Below are 16,675 nucleotides of genomic sequence, written 5' to 3'. Positions count from 1 at the left end.
CTTTGCACAGCCTCCTACAGCTTGTTATTGTTTTCAAAAGTTCCTCTGGCCAATGCACGAGATATTATGGACCAAATATTCTCGATTGTGTTTAAATCGGGTCTTTGACCTGGCCAAAATATCACATCAATTGAATTATCAGAAAACCATTTTTTGTGAGTTTAGCAGTGTGTGCAGAGCCATTATAATGTTGGAAAATAATGTTCTGGGGCATTCACAGCTTCTGGATACTTAGTAACAGTCTTGTTTCTAATATTCGAATGTATTCCTTTGCATTGATTAACTTCTCACATCTAATGTTCCTCAACTCCTGCTGCAGTAAAAGTTCCTCATACCATTATCCCTCCATTCCTGTGTTTAACTGTCGTTTTTATGCAACTTGGCGAGAATCATGTTCCAGTTCTTCAATTGCACCGTTCAGAAGCATCAGTAGCATCACTAACAAGACAAAATCTTGATTCTATCTAACTGGAAAACATTTCTGAACCAGTCTGTATCTTTCTTGCCATAACACGAGAAATATCTCAGATAAAAATGGCTTCTTTGCACGCATTTACGGGAAAATCCCATTTCTTTCATTAGTCTAGATATAGTATTTCCAGCCCTGGTTTTTAATTCTTTGCTACGGTGAACATATGTTTTCTTTCAATCCTTCAAAACAGTTAATTTAAGCCTATGGTCGTCCTTCAAAGTGGATTCTCTAGGGCGACAAAATCCAGATTTTCTTTTACCAAGCGTTCGACTTCAAACGTTTGACCAATTCGCTTCACTACAGAAAGAGATGTTTTCAGTTTTTCTTTTCTTAAAATATAAAAAAATCTGCTTGTAAGTCATTTTGGACTGACTTAATCCTGCAATTCGGGTTTTTATAACCTCGCCAAGATGCGGTCTTACTATTTTTAGGATCAATTTTTCCACTTATTATTATATGCTCTAATAATAATGATAACCTACAAAATAAAAATTTTCAGTTAAAATTAACAAAAATTCATGGAAAAATATTGAAAAATCGATTTCTTCCTTCTTTCACTCTTGGCCCATGTTTTTTTTGCTCATGAGTGTATATATATATATATATATATATATATATATATATATATATATATATATATATATATATATATATATATACGTAAATTGAATAAAATCACAACCTACATGAATAGAAATTCACTTATTTTGTCCTTAAGTGAATTTCTATTCATGTAGGTTGTGATTTTATTCAATTTACGTATATATGCTCTGAAAATTCTTTGGAAAATTCATTGAGCTGAGATTATAATTGAGTTGGTATTATTGGCAATTATATTCTAAACTTGCAACAGAAAGGAATTGTTGATAAAATAAAATAATATATATATATATAAGTGTGTGTGTGTCTGGTCACGAATAGGCTCCTATATGGTTGACTATTTTAAAAAACTGATTACATATAATGAAAGAAGATGTATCGAGGATCAGGAATGGGTATTTTTGATCTTGCAGAACGGTGGTTCATTAAAATTGTGGGGTCTGCAGTCGCGCCTAACCCCCAAAGTATGGAAATAAAAAAAAAACAACAACAAAAAAAAAAACGTTTACAAGGGTGTTTGAGATAAATGTACATAAAAATACTTTGATAAGTATGTTTCAACTTAAATAGGGATGTTATAATAAAATTGTGGGGTCTGCGTTAGCGCCTGTACTCCATGGAAATATAGCACAAACTTTAACAAAGACTTTTCATATCTATTTGCGTTAGTATACTTTGATAATTATGTTTCAGTTTGAAGAAATATGGTATAATAAAATTATTGGGTGTTCGTTCGCGCCTGACTCCCATAGAATGTAAATATGTCACAAAGTTTAACAAGGTTTTTTTTTTAACTTTAATCCTAATTCACGTTAGCTTTTATTTATTTTTTTGAGTGGAATCAAATTGTGTCGAATAAATTCACCTCATAAATTCACATTCTTATTAAAGTGAAAGCCCCCCCCTCAAGTCGAAATTTTAGACAATTCTCGACACAAATTTTGCATAACTCTGGTTTTTCCTTCTCCACTTGCACGTGCCACTCTTTCGAAAATAAATAAATAGATAAATAATAAAAAATAAGAACGTTACTTGTTATCGTGTCAAAAGAAGGAAAAAATCCTGCACACGTGATTACGTGTCTTTTTAACAACATTTACATAACCTTTTTATTTTTATTTATATATCTGTTTAAGTTTGTTTGTCAGTGTACTAGAAGGAATTCAGTTGATTACAACCTTTTCTGCGTGTACTTTACATTACAATAGTACAACCCTGAATCCGACGGCGCAATGCTACACCGTTCAATACAATAAAACTGAAACGAAGCTGTTCTGCTTGAAAAGGGCGCCATTTTCTTCTTATTCATATTTATATCGGTTCTTTGCTTAAAAAAACTAAAGTAATTACGTGTTTACTTTTTTAATATCCTATTTTGCTGTTTGGATTATTTTACTAAAGTAAGTAAAGCTTCATTATTTTTCAAAATTGTTTTTGTTTCTTTGTTTTTCGATATTTCGTCGATATTATTTAGTAAGAGTGTTTAGCAGAAAAACCAACAAACGACTACCCAAAAAAATAAATATACAAGAAATAAATGTTACCATAGTCAATAAAAGTTCAGTTCATGTTTTTTTTTTGTTTTGAAATAGTTTTTTATGCTCTTTACTTGAAATAATTTCAGCGACCCGAAATAAAAACGAAATTTGAGGCGATAACTACTTAAATGAATTTTTATATAAACTACACATGCCATAATCGAATATTCCTCAGGCACAAAATAACGGAAAACATTAAAATATGTTTATAAATATTCCTTACGTTGAAGGAACTCTCTTACATTGTTAACACAGAATGCTCAGGTGCCCCTCTTTCAAATTGAAAACGGGGCTCTCCATTTCAAAGTCGCTGCCATTTTAATTTTTTTAAACCGGTTCGTGAATTAAAATAAAAAAAAGATGTTTTTTTTACAAAGTACTTAAAAATACAAACCAATGAACTTTTCTACCATAAAAGTAACTTTTATTGACTATGGTAACATTTATTTCTTGTATATTTATATTATTATATATATAACATTTTCTCTTTGTAAGGAAACATCGTTTTGTTGGTCACTCTTGGCTACGAATGGAAACAAAGTTGATATAAAAACATATATTTTCGCGAAAATTATCTTTACTTTCATCATATTTTGCTTAGGGTAAAATTTTTGAGTATCAAAACCTATCTCTTTACAAACTCCTCCTTTTCATAACCTATCATACTTTCATCAATCACAGTCCATTTTCTGTAGGCTATTTTTGAACCCAGTCAACGACGGGTACTTCTGCTAGTATATATATAAAAAAGCAGAACTTGAACACATAAATATGCTTTTATTATTAGAGTATTCGATGTCCCCGTGTAATTGTAAAGCAACGATTGCGCAATCACCAACCACACCTTTCCTGAATCGGCATAATTTGTGTCTAGTGGCAAAGAGAAGTCCAGTACGACCGGAAACAATGCTGAGATAAGCTAAGAGCGCATACCTCACCTGGAAGTCCGAAATGGTCATCAATTTAGTACTGACCAGGTTCAACGTTTCTTAACTTTGGCGATCCAACGGGAACCGAGTGTCAACGTGATTAAGAGGGTATTATAACAATAATAAACGTGGCTTATATTAAGACTATATTTTTATATATCATATATAGATTATCCAGCAGGGAGACCCGATATTGCCGCGGTGTGAATGGGAACTAACGAATGTTTCACACTTTTATTACTTTTATTGTCATCGAAATCGGTAAAATAGCCCGTTATTCAATCAAATCGATTGATTTCCTCCTCTAGTCGGGAACCCATCGCGATGTACCGAAAGGAATTTTCACATATCTCCTCGCAGTTACTTTGTCCACAATACATTGTAGTCTACATTGCACTGGAGAGAAATTACTGCTGATTTTAAAGACTTATTTTAATATAGCGGCTTAAAGATTAAAATGCAATATACATGTCAAATATTATGGTTCAGTTGCGCTCTAAGTAGAAGTATTTATCTCGAACATACCCCTGTCTTATCAAAAATTCTACTCTAGATTTTAGACGCCAGACCCTTCTGCTCGTGCGGTGATAAAACTTCTTAAATGCACTTGTGTTGTTAGACCGTATAAGAGTATTAACGTTAGTCAAAATCGGACTGTTCCTATTTTGATCGGATTTTTTTCGATTATTGATTTTCGATTATTATCGGAGGCATTCTGATACATAACCCCTCAGAAGAGACTGCCAGGTACATAAAGTATATTCGTGTAAAATTACAAAAAAACCCCCAAAAAACAAAAAACAAAACAAAAACAAAACCCACAAACAAACAAACAAAACAAAAACAACAAAAAACAAAAACAAAAAAAAAAACAAAAACAAACCAAAAGAAAAGAGAAACATCGACCCAGCCGTTTCGGAGTCCACAGTGAACGAACTTATACGCACAAAGTACCTTTTATATGTTGGTATATAACACGTGTTTCGTCGTCATACGACTTATCAGTGCCGCTGGATGGGATGAAAATCGAACTCAGGACCCTTTGTGTACACATGTATAAATTGTATATGTATATACAGTTATATCATTATATATATATATATATATATATATATATATATATATATATATATATATATATCAAATAAAATGGAGGTGGAAGGACCTGGATACTCAATATATATATATATATATATATATATATATATATATATGTATATTAGCATATAACCATATAAAACATATGCATATACATATAATATAATATATAGACTTACATAAATTTACACACACAATATACATAATATATCTTTTTATATATATTTATATAAATATATTTTTATTTATATAAATATATAACTAATATATATATATAATATAAATATATCTTTATATATATATTTATATAAATATATAAATAAAATATATATTTATACATAATATAAATATATCTTTATATATTTATATAAATGTATATATAATATAAATATATCTTTTTATATATATATAATATAAATATATCTTTATATATTTATATAAATGTATATAATATAAATATATCTTTTTATATATATAATATAAATATATCTTTATATATTTATATAAATGTATATATATATAATATAAATATATCTTTTTATATATATAATATATCTTTATATATATAATATAAATATATCTTTATATATATAATATAAATATATCTTTATATATATAATATAAATATATCTTTATAGATATAATATAAATATATCTTTATATATATAAATATATCTTTATATATATATAAATATATCTTTATATATATATATAAATATATCTTTATATATATAAATATATCTTTATATATATATATAAACATATCTTTATATATATTAATATATCTTTATATATATATCTTTATATATAAATATATCTTTATATATATAAATATATCTTTATACATATATAAATATATCTTTATATATATATAAATATATCTTTATATATATAAATATATCTTTATACATATATAAATATATCTTTATATATATTAATATATCTTTATATATATATATATATATATATATATATATATATATATATATATATATATATAAATTATTGCGTCCTTCACGTGTTGCATCGAATGGCATAAAGAAAACAATCAGAGACTTTTTATTAGTTCATCAGAGAAGAAAATGTACAGTTTTTTTTTCCTTGGTTTAAAAAGGAACGGTAATGTTAAAACAATTGAAAAGTTTAAAAGACATAAAAATCCGAAATTAAGTAAAAACAGTAAAAGCATCCACTTGGTTGAGAAAAAACATTGAATACATACCGATATGCAGAAGAAAGAAGTTTAGTCCATAGAACATGAGTAGAATAGGCTCATTCTTAACGCCATATTTGAATTCATGCTGAGCTGTCAACATTACTAGATCTGACCTATTTGTACTATTTAAAGGTGAAAAAAAAAGAGAAGAAAGGAAATAAGGATAAAAAATAATAAAGGAATTATAAAAATATAATAAAAATAACAATACAATTTAAAAAACAATGGTTTAAACAATTTTTTTAATTCTAGTAATAAACCGTTGAATTTCAATAATAAAAATACTTGTTTTAGACAAAATTAAAAGCAATACCAAGAATATCAAATCTGAAATGTTAAGAAACTACCCAACTCGCATATGTATCATCAACAGTTAATTAAAAAAAAAAACAACATAAAATTGTGATAATCTATTATTAAAAATGCTTATTTTATTTTGATAACAAAATATGGGAACAATAATAATGTATTCAGAAACGTTGGATGAAATAATTTATTGAATGGAAAAAAAAATCCTTGAATTCTAAAAATAAAAAAGTAAAAATATAAAATGTTATAAGTAAATGATGATATATTTTACATTTCAACGCCATAATATATATATATATATATATATATATATATATATATATATATATATATATTTAAATAAATATATATATATATGTGTATAAATAATGGCTATATATTTGGCGTTGAAATGTAAAATATATCATCATTTACTTATAATGTATTCGAAAGTCTGTATTCAACTGTATATATATATATATATATATATATATATATATATATATATATATATATATAATTATTACTATGATAATTTACACACACACACACACACACACACACATATATTATGGAATATTTCGAGGTTTGAGGTCTTGAAAACTTAAACATGTTTAATTCGATGTAGCATGCTTATATCTACTCAATCGTAAATGGCATCCGAGTCCTGCAAGAGATCTGCAAACAAGCACCCAATGGAGACAAGAATGAAGATTGCGCAAATGATCGGCTGAGATACTTGCGGATGCTTTGGTTCTTTCACGTCTTATGCACAGTTGGTTAATTTCAGTTTCAGAGAACTGCCTGATTCCTCTCTGACAGGTAGATCTCCATTCATTGCTGTATATATATATATATATATATATATATATATATATATATATATAACTACTTCATTTACTCACATAAAATTAATATACGAAAGTATAGATTTATGCGTAAACTAAGTATTTACTTAAAAAGTGCTCAATACGTAGGTAGAGCTAGTTAGTAATTTATAAAATATATATGGCGATTAAGCTACACTGAATATTCGGCGTTTCATCCACTCTAGGATTCCTCAGGCTTATGCGCTGAGGAATCCTAGAGTGGATGAAACGCCGAATATTCAGTGTAGCTTAATCGCCATATATATTTTATAAATTACTAATTACTATATATATATATATATATATATATATATATATATATATATATATATATATATATATATATATATATATATATATATATAATCTCACATGGTATCCCAGTATCCTACTTTAAAGTAAAAGTCACATTAATCCAAAATAAACCAAACTTTTAATAATAATAATAATAATAATAATAATAATAATAATAATAATAATAATATATATATATATATATATATATATATATATATATAATGTAGTTATTAAAATAATTGCATATTGTTTTATTTACATAGGTTTCATATCGTCCTTAATATGTCTTGATATATACTTCATTTACAATCTAAATGTTCTGAAGCCAGCTTTTAGTTATATTTTATATTTTGTATAATGCTGGCCTGTCTCCGCTTCTGTTGAGAAGCATTTAGCTTCGAAATGTCATGACCTTAAGAGATTTTATACATTCGTAGTAATGTATATTTGATGTATATGTGATGTCTATTGACTTGTGATAACGACATATCTTCGCTATTGAGGCGTTCAACTCCAGTTCCCAAACCTTTGTTCGTAAGCTATTATCCGCAGTTTCCGGCGAATTATCATTACGGATAACAGGTTGACATATTTCTCAGGCTTTTCTTTTTAAAATCTTATGCACTCACAATGCCTTATTTAAAATCATTGAACCAATGCCACACTTTTATTATGTCCCTTGCATAACATGGCTCCTTTGTCTTTTTTTTTACATAGGAGTCACCACTTATTAGGGCTCAGAGGCCACTCGAGGATAAGGGTTAAAGAGTGTATAGTAGTTAATGGGACAATATCGCAGTAATCGTTAGCAGTGAAAATTTGGAAAATTGGATTACTTAAGGTAAACTGCTCATCAAGAACTTGTTTACGTTGGACTTGAAGCCGATCATATTGTAGTCTGCTGTAAAGCAGGCAAACGGAAGAGAGTTCCACGTGTGTGCAGTTCTAAGAAAGAAGCCTTGTCCATGGAATCAACGTTTGGGTTTAGGCACGGATAAAGAGCGGGGGAAATTATTGATAGTGTTTTCAGCTAGACGAACGTTTCTCGTGAAAGGTTAGCGAGGGGAAGGACCATAGACTAGAGGTCAGACGAGTACTTGCCATGAAAATAACGGTAAAGCAGAGACAGGCTCGCAACATCTCTTCTGTGGGAAAGAGATTACAGGGAAGAGAAAAGGGCACCCCTACGGCGTTACGAAATCTATTTTGAACTCTGTCAGGGCAGGATAATTCTTTTAGTAACTCCTGGCCAGATATGGCAACAATGCTCCATTCTTGGACGTACCTGGCTCTTATATAGGTAGAGAATTGCATCAGATAGATTCGATCGATAGCAGGATCCCACCATTTTTCAGCGACCTTGGCAACGGATTTGATGTACGTGTTCCATGTGGCTCATGTGAATCCCACCCCCTCTAACCACATCACTAGTCACGCTATATAAGAAGTGGACACATCTTCAATTAAATGACAAAACGTGACATGCATGTGGGTGTAATTCTTTCATCTACGCGCCTAAAGCAGCAATAAACTTCAATGTCACAGGAAGTTTGAGAAGCTGGTAGCGAATGCTGGCGTTCATATTCAATTCCAAATGAAACTCTATGCTTAGACTTTCTCGTCTTATGAATTTCTTGTACGTATTATTATTATTATTATTATTATTATTATTATTATTATTATTCACTCCCTAACTAGGCGTTTTCACACAGGCATCATGAAAGAATTCTCTTAGAGAACAGCCTGTGGTGTTCCCTGGAGTCTAAGTGACAGCAAGTCTCTCCAGATTTCTAGCACTCTCCACCTCTTTCGATAATTTTGCAAATTAATTTGCGTTATTGCAACAGTCGTTTACCATTGACTTATTATTATTATTATTATTATTATTATTATTATTATTATTATTATTATTATTATTATTATTATTATTATTCACTCATTACGAGTGTTCACACATGGGTTCATAAAAGAATTCTTTTTGAGAACAACTTATCTTCTTCTTTTTATTATTTTACTTAAGATCTACTTTTATCTATGATTATTCCTTATTGTTATTTTTAATATTATTATCATTACTTATGATTGTTATTGTCAGCGTTTATATTTTTATAAGTTTATGTAAATTTTACGCGACTTCTGCGAAGGAAAACTTCTGAATTGTAAATTTTTAATATTCTATTTATAAATAGGTTATGATGTAATTCTTCTTAAAATAGAAGTAAAATATATTTAGTTCACGTTTTTTTTTTCAGATGAGGATTGGGTATTCGTATTATCTGGATTCCTTTGACTAGCTGTTCTCACCATTTTCACGTTTCAGTCGGTGCAACCTACGACCTGCTTCAGGTGTATCGTGTCCAACTCGAAAATCTTTCTGTCGAACTCGGGAATCTGCATGGAATTTCGAACAGAACTCTTTATTAAATTCACTCGGGTAGCATGCTCTCGTTCCGTCAGCCATGACTGGATAGGAGTCATAAGTAATTTGCAACAAAAGAATATCACTTTTACAGCTGAACTTCTTCAAGTACTCTAACGGCTGAGCAAGGTCCCGATGCTCAAGATGAGAACAGTAGTTCGAAGAATCCAAATGATATGGATTTTCATTTCAATTATTGAATTCTTTAAGTATTGATTCTTATTATTTGAACCTTTCACCAGAGAAATCACTTAATCATATTAATCATGTTCTTATGCCTATTCGAAATATGAAAAATCTTTATTTTCCTTCTGGTGATCCCATTGTATGTTTGATATATGTGCTCCATAATAGTTTCCAATAGAGTTGCAATTACCTTACCGTATATCTAATATATAAAAGGCTGTATGTCTGCCTGTCTGTTAGTCGCCATATTTTCCGAAACTAAAAGACGCAGAGCGGCGTTAGAGGCCTCAAATAATTCGATTTTTTTACGGACCGTTCTTTTCTGTTTTTTTTAGCCGGTTAAAATAGTTTTTAATGGGTCAGAAATGGGTCAAAATTAGAAAAAGAGCGTCGCATATTTTGTAAATCCATCTTAGTTTATTTTTAATTTTTTAATCACTTTATATACGCGTCACGTTGGTACAGTGGAAACCTCACCAGCTTTGGATGCTTTGGATGATTTCAGTTTCGATTCTAACTGATAGCACCCCAATACTTTTTTTTTATTTGACTTTTGACATCACGATTTTATAATAATATATACGAAATCTGGACAAATTAAAATATCGTATTTAAAAGTATTTTACGACTGGGCAAAGCCAGCTGCCCCCGCTAGTATATATATATATATATATATATATATATATATATATGAGAGAGAGAGAGAGAGAGAGAGAGAGAGAGAGAGAGAGAGAGAGAGAGAGAGGAATTTGGTAAAATCTGCAAAGGTCAACTCTTTCAACTTTGACCTTTTGGAAACCAATTTTCGCCCCCAAACTAATTAAAATGCTTGCCGCATGTCTGAATACCCGTTCTGTATAAATTTTAAATATTTAGACCCAAAACTGGTAAATAGTTTGCTAGACACCGCAACGGTTAAATCTTTTGAACTTTGACTCCTTGTCAGCTCAAATTTTCAACCGAAACCGATAAAAAGGTTGCCCTATGTCTGAATACCCTTTTTATAAAATTTCAAATGTTTAGACCAGAAACTGGCTCAGTAATTTGGTAGAGACCGCAGAGGTAATTTTTTTTTAACTTTGACCCCAATTTTGACCCCTTAGCATTTATTGTTTTGGGGCACAAATCAAATTAAAATGTATAATCCATGCCCAAGTAACCTACATTTAAAATTTCAAGTATTCAGACGCAAAATTGGCGGAGGAATTTGGTAGAATTCTGAAAGGTCAAATCGTTGAACTTTAACTTATTAACAGCCAAATTTCTGGCCCTATGTCTGAATACATTTTATTTTTAATTTCAAATGTTTTGACAAAAATTTGGCTGAGTAATTTGGTAGACAGCAGAGGTCACTTTTTTAAAAACTTGATCTTTATTATGACTCCTTAATATTTATTGTTTTGGGCTAAAATCAAATTATATAGTCGGATCCATGTCCACGTAATCTACATCTACAATTTCAAATGTTTAGACCCAAAATTGTCGGAGGAGTTTGGTTGAGTTTTCAAAAGTCAAATCGTTGAACTTTGACTCCATGTCAGACAAATTTGTGGCGAAAACGGATTAAAAAGATTTCCCCAAATCTCAATACTCTGTATATCAAATTTTGAGTCTGTAGACCGAAAATTGACAGAGTTATTGTGTAGGGAAATATACAGACAGACAGACACAGAGACATTTTCACTTCTATATATACGAGCTAAATGGAGTTGATACCTGTGTTTGATGCGCTCACAATAGGTATGATTCTATATCATAACTTCGATTCTGGTGTCAATTCCTTGTGCTGATGATGAGATTTGATACCAATAAAACCAATATCGTCTTAGAAACGATCGTACACAAAATTGTAGTTTACTTTTAAATCTTGGAGCGTATTTAAATGATTATTTAATGAAGTTATTTACCCCATATATATTTATTACAATAGCTCTGGTTGATCTACTACCTTTACTATTGTGCTGATTTTATATCTGCAGTATTTTGAACACACTAAATAAGTGTTGGCCGGCTATTTATATGTCCATTATGTCTCTTTGCCTGGCTACATACCTTTAAACTATATATATATATATATATATATATATATATATATATATATATATACATATATATATATATATACACACACACATATATATATATATATATAATACTAAAACTCTGTCGTTCTTGGTTGTTTGCTTGTTTGCTTGCGCACTATCATCCTCCTCCTACTACTACTACTATGCCTCCTCTTCTTGCTACTACTATTACTTCTCCTCTTTAAAACTACTACTACGCCTCCTCTTCCTTATTCTACTATTACTACTACTGGTTGACATGTATTTTCCCTACTACTACTCTACCACTTCTCCTACTACTACTAATACTACTACTACTACTACTACTACTACTACTACTACTAATGACGAAGAAGTTTTTTTTTTCAAAAATAAACAATTATAAACAGAATGACTCATAGAAATCTATCTATATTCTTTTTTCATTTTAATATACTTTCATAGAAATGTTTCTGTTATGTCACAAAAAACTATTTTCTTTACGTCACAAGTGTCATGCTCATACATTAATTCCATAGCTAATATAACATACTGACCCCTTAGGGGATGTTTTGCAACTATTCTGTATTACAACTATACTGTCGCAATTTTCTCACAAATAAATCAACTTTGACACGTTGACAACGTATTTTTTTTTACTGTGTACGTTTTCAGCGGTCTAATTTTTTTTTCGTTTTAAATTATCCAAATAAACAATTCTTAATACTTTCTGCATTTTTTTTTACATCGTTCATTTCCGTATTACGTTTAAGTTATTTTAACGCAATTTTCTTACAAATAAATCTACTATTTTACAATGTATTGTTTTACTGTGTACGTTTTCAGTGACCCAATTTTTTTTCACGTTTAAATTAAAAGATATTTCAAAATTTGAATTTAACTTTAAGTATTATGGTATCTGTTCAGTGCACATTTACCTATAAGTATGGTAAACCACTTATAATTCAATGGCTGTAAGTTTTTTTTTCAAGAATAAACAATTATAAACAGAACGACTCATAGAAATCTATCTATATTCTTTTTTCATTTTAATATACTTTCATAGAAATGTTTCTGTTACGTCACAAAAACTATTTTCTTTACGTCAAAAGTGTCATGCTCATACATTAATTCCATAGTTAATGTATACTGATCCAACGGGTCATGGTTAGTCTAGTATATATATAAAAGTGAATGTGTTTGTGTATGTGTATCTGTGTACATTTCCCTACGCAATAACTCTGTCAATATTTAGTCTACAGATTCGAAATTTGGTATACAGTGTACTGAGATTTAGGGAAAATCTTTGTGATCGGTTTTCGGCTAGAAATTTGGCTGTTAAGGGGTCAAAGTTCAACGATTTTACCTTTGAGAACTCTACCAAACTCCTCCGACAATTTTGAGTCCAAACACTTGAAATTTTAGATATAGGTTCCTTGACATGGATCTAACTTAACTTGATTTCAGCCCAAAACAATAAATGTTAAGGGTTCATAATAGAGGTCAAAGTTTAAAAAAATTGACCGTTTTTTTTTTTTTTGCTCAGCATACACCTCCAAACACCCGGGCAACGCCGGGCACCCATGCTAGTATATCTATAAAAGTGAACGTGCGTGTGTGTGTGTGTGTGTGTGTGTGTGTGTGTGTGTGTGTGTGTACATTTCCTATGCAATAACTCTGTCAACTTTTAATCTACAGACTCGAAAGTTAATATACAGGGTACTGAGATTTGGGAAAATCTATGTGATCGGTTTTCGGTACAAATTTGGCTATTAAGGGGTCAAAGTTCAACGATTTGACCTTTGAGAACTCTCCCAAACACTCCAACAATTTTGTGTCTAAACACTTGAAATTTTCGATATAGGTTCCTTGGACATGGATCTAACTTAATAACTTGATTTGAGTCCAAAACAATAAATGTTAAGGTGTACAAATAGGGGTAAAAGTTAAAAGAATTGACCGTTTTTTTTCCTCAGCATACACCTCAAAACTCCCGGGCAACGCAGGGTGCCCATGCTTGTATATCTATAAAAGTGAACGTGTCTGGGTTTGTGTGTGTTTGCGTGTGTGTGTGTGTGTGTGTGCATTTTCCAACGCAATAACTCAATTTTCAGTTTACAGACTCGAAATTTGATATACAGGACACTGAGATTTAGGAACACTTTTGTGATCTGTTTTCGACCAGAAAATTGGCTGTTAAGGGATCAAAGTTCAACGATTTGACCTTTGAGAACTCTACCCAACTCCTAGGTCAATTTTGGGTTTAAACAAGATATATGTTCCTTGGACATAGATCTAACTTAATAACTTGGTTTGAGCCCCAAACAATAAATGTTAAAGGGTTATAATAGGGGTTAAAGTTAAAAAAATTTACCCCTGCAGTCTCTACAAAATTACTCAGACAATTTCTGGTCTAAACATTTGAAATTTGACAGAAAGGGCATTCATAGATAGAGTAAGCTTTTTAATCGGTTTGGGTCGAAAATTTTTAGTTACCAATATATAAATGTATGTATGTATGTATGTATGTATGTATGTTTGCATGTCTGCCTAAAAGTTTCGACAGAGGCGACGGATTTTACCAAGATCACTATCGTTTTGAAGTTCGACCTTTCAGACGACAAATATCGAAAAATTGGCTAGAAACATTAATATCTTCACCTTCAACTGGGCACTTTTCTACAAGGGGTCGCTTTTTTCGCCTATATATTTTGAAGTCATAATCTCCTTCCGATTGTCCAGCCTTAATTAAAACATAAGTCATTTCCAGTTTGGCGGTGGTCGTAACAGCAAAGACGTCAGGTTTTTTTCCACGTTCGTTTCCTCTTTCGCGGTACGGTTTCGAGCCTGTCTTCCTACTACCACTAAAAAAAATCGATAGATCATCCCCAACAAATGTATTTTGTCATTAGAGAAAAAATAACTGCTCATTTAACGTGTGCTTTTACGGTAAGAGTGACAAAATAACAAATATAAATAAATATTTGGAGATTTGTAAAGAATCAGGATCGGTACTTGTATCAGAATTGAGAATTTCGAACGGAATCAGTAATTGTATCGGAATCGAGAATAATATAATAATAATAATAATAATAATAATATATATATATATATATATATATATATATATATATATATGAGCAAACAGTTAATAAAACATGTTAAAAAACACTTTGAAAAAGAGTTAAAAACATATTTAATCTGAAAAGGAAACACTTGATAAGTGGATAGTCCTTAATCCGCGGAGTTTCGAAGAAATACTTTCCTTCTCATCAGAGGGTAGGAATTAGCAAAATGCGGAACCGGATTTTGCATACAAAATATTTGATGAAACAACAAGAAAGTCAAAGCTCTTACTTGATAACAATAAGTGGAGCAGACGGTATATGGTGAAGAAAAAGGTGATTACAAGTGAATGGATAGTCTGGTGAAAGTAAATAATCCAATGACGGTATTTTATATATATATATATATATATATATATAGTAATTATAATTATATATATATATATAGTAATTTTATTTTATATATATATATATATATATATATATAGTAATTATAATTATATATATATATATAGTAATTTAGTTTATATATATATATATATATATATATATATATATATATATATATATATATATATATAGTAATTAGTAATTTATAAAATATATATGGCGATTAAGCTACACTGAATATTCGGCGTTTCATCCACTCTAGGATTCCTCAGGATTATGCGCTCTAATAATTATTAAATACACACATACGCTAGTTTTCATCCTTTTCGAGAACGAGAATCATCAGTGCAGGGTGTCACGATTTACACCGGTCGATAGACCCGAACCCGTCAACAGAAGCCATCTCACAAATCGATGCCTTATTTCATAACTAGGACACAGACCGGAAGTAACGAGTACCATTGAAAATTGACACTATTAAATTGATGATTGAAATCTTTTTAGGGCCGATAGGGTTAAAAGATTTTTTTCCTTAATTATTAATTTTTTTTTTCTTTTTCCTTCAGATCATCAATTCCTCGACAAAGAAAAGATGGCAAGCCCATCTCTCTTTTTCCTGTTTTTATTGGTCGTTTTTTGTTCTGGAACCCAAACACACAGTAAGTCATATTTTCGCCTTTTATACTTCACTCTTTATTAACTAACATAAAATTATTTATATATTATTTAATTGGAATTCATTATTGAGATGATTATTATTAATTAATTTATTTATTACGGACTATTATCCTCATCTTTCTTAGTTGGTTTTTCACGACGTTTCGGCCAATTATTCCTCTGGCCTTCGTCAGGTGGTAACCGCGACGAGATAGGAACTCTGAATCTCCTAACTGCTTCTAAGCAATTACTGCCTTTTATAGTTGTCATCTCACCACGTTTTTGGCCAAGTAAGCCTCTGTAGCACAGTGGATTGAGACGTTGAATCTGTACGGTTCCAGGGGAGAATTGTCTGAAGATAGCGGTTTCAATCTTACTCAAAGCAGGCCAGAGGCTTATTTGGCCAAAAACGTGGTGAGTCCACAACAACTATGGATGGCAGTATCTGCTGAGCATGCAGTGAGGAGATTCGGAGTTCTTATCCCGTCGTGGTTACTACCTGACGAAGGCCAGAGGAATAGTTGGCCGAAACGTCGGGAAATAACAACTAAGAAAGATGAAGATAATAATCCACAAGAAATAAATTAATAAAATGATTTGTTGGTAGAT

The 16,675-nt window shown here is 30.5% G+C and overlaps 1 protein-coding gene across 1 annotated transcript in view; it reads left to right on the top strand.

Moving 5' to 3' along the window:
- The window catches only part of LOC145277695 (uncharacterized), a 39,907-nt gene that overhangs the window by 4,582 nt on the left and 18,650 nt on the right, over positions 1-16,675 (top strand). Inside the window, exon 2 of the mRNA XM_080129385.1 lies at positions 15,976-16,068. Within this exon, the coding sequence (XP_079985511.1) occupies positions 16,002-16,068 (67 nt within the window). The 5' untranslated portion in view covers positions 15,976-16,001. The remainder of the gene's footprint in view (positions 1-15,975; positions 16,069-16,675) is intronic.

Source organism: Euprymna scolopes, chromosome 6 (genome assembly GCF_053919585.1).
Source record: "Euprymna scolopes isolate OS-2025 chromosome 6, ASM5391958v1, whole genome shotgun sequence".
Taxonomy (NCBI): Eukaryota; Metazoa; Mollusca; class Cephalopoda; order Sepiida; family Sepiolidae; genus Euprymna; species Euprymna scolopes.
The sequence above is the reverse complement of the archived record's forward strand: the minus strand, read 5'-3'. Positions and strand labels throughout refer to the sequence as shown.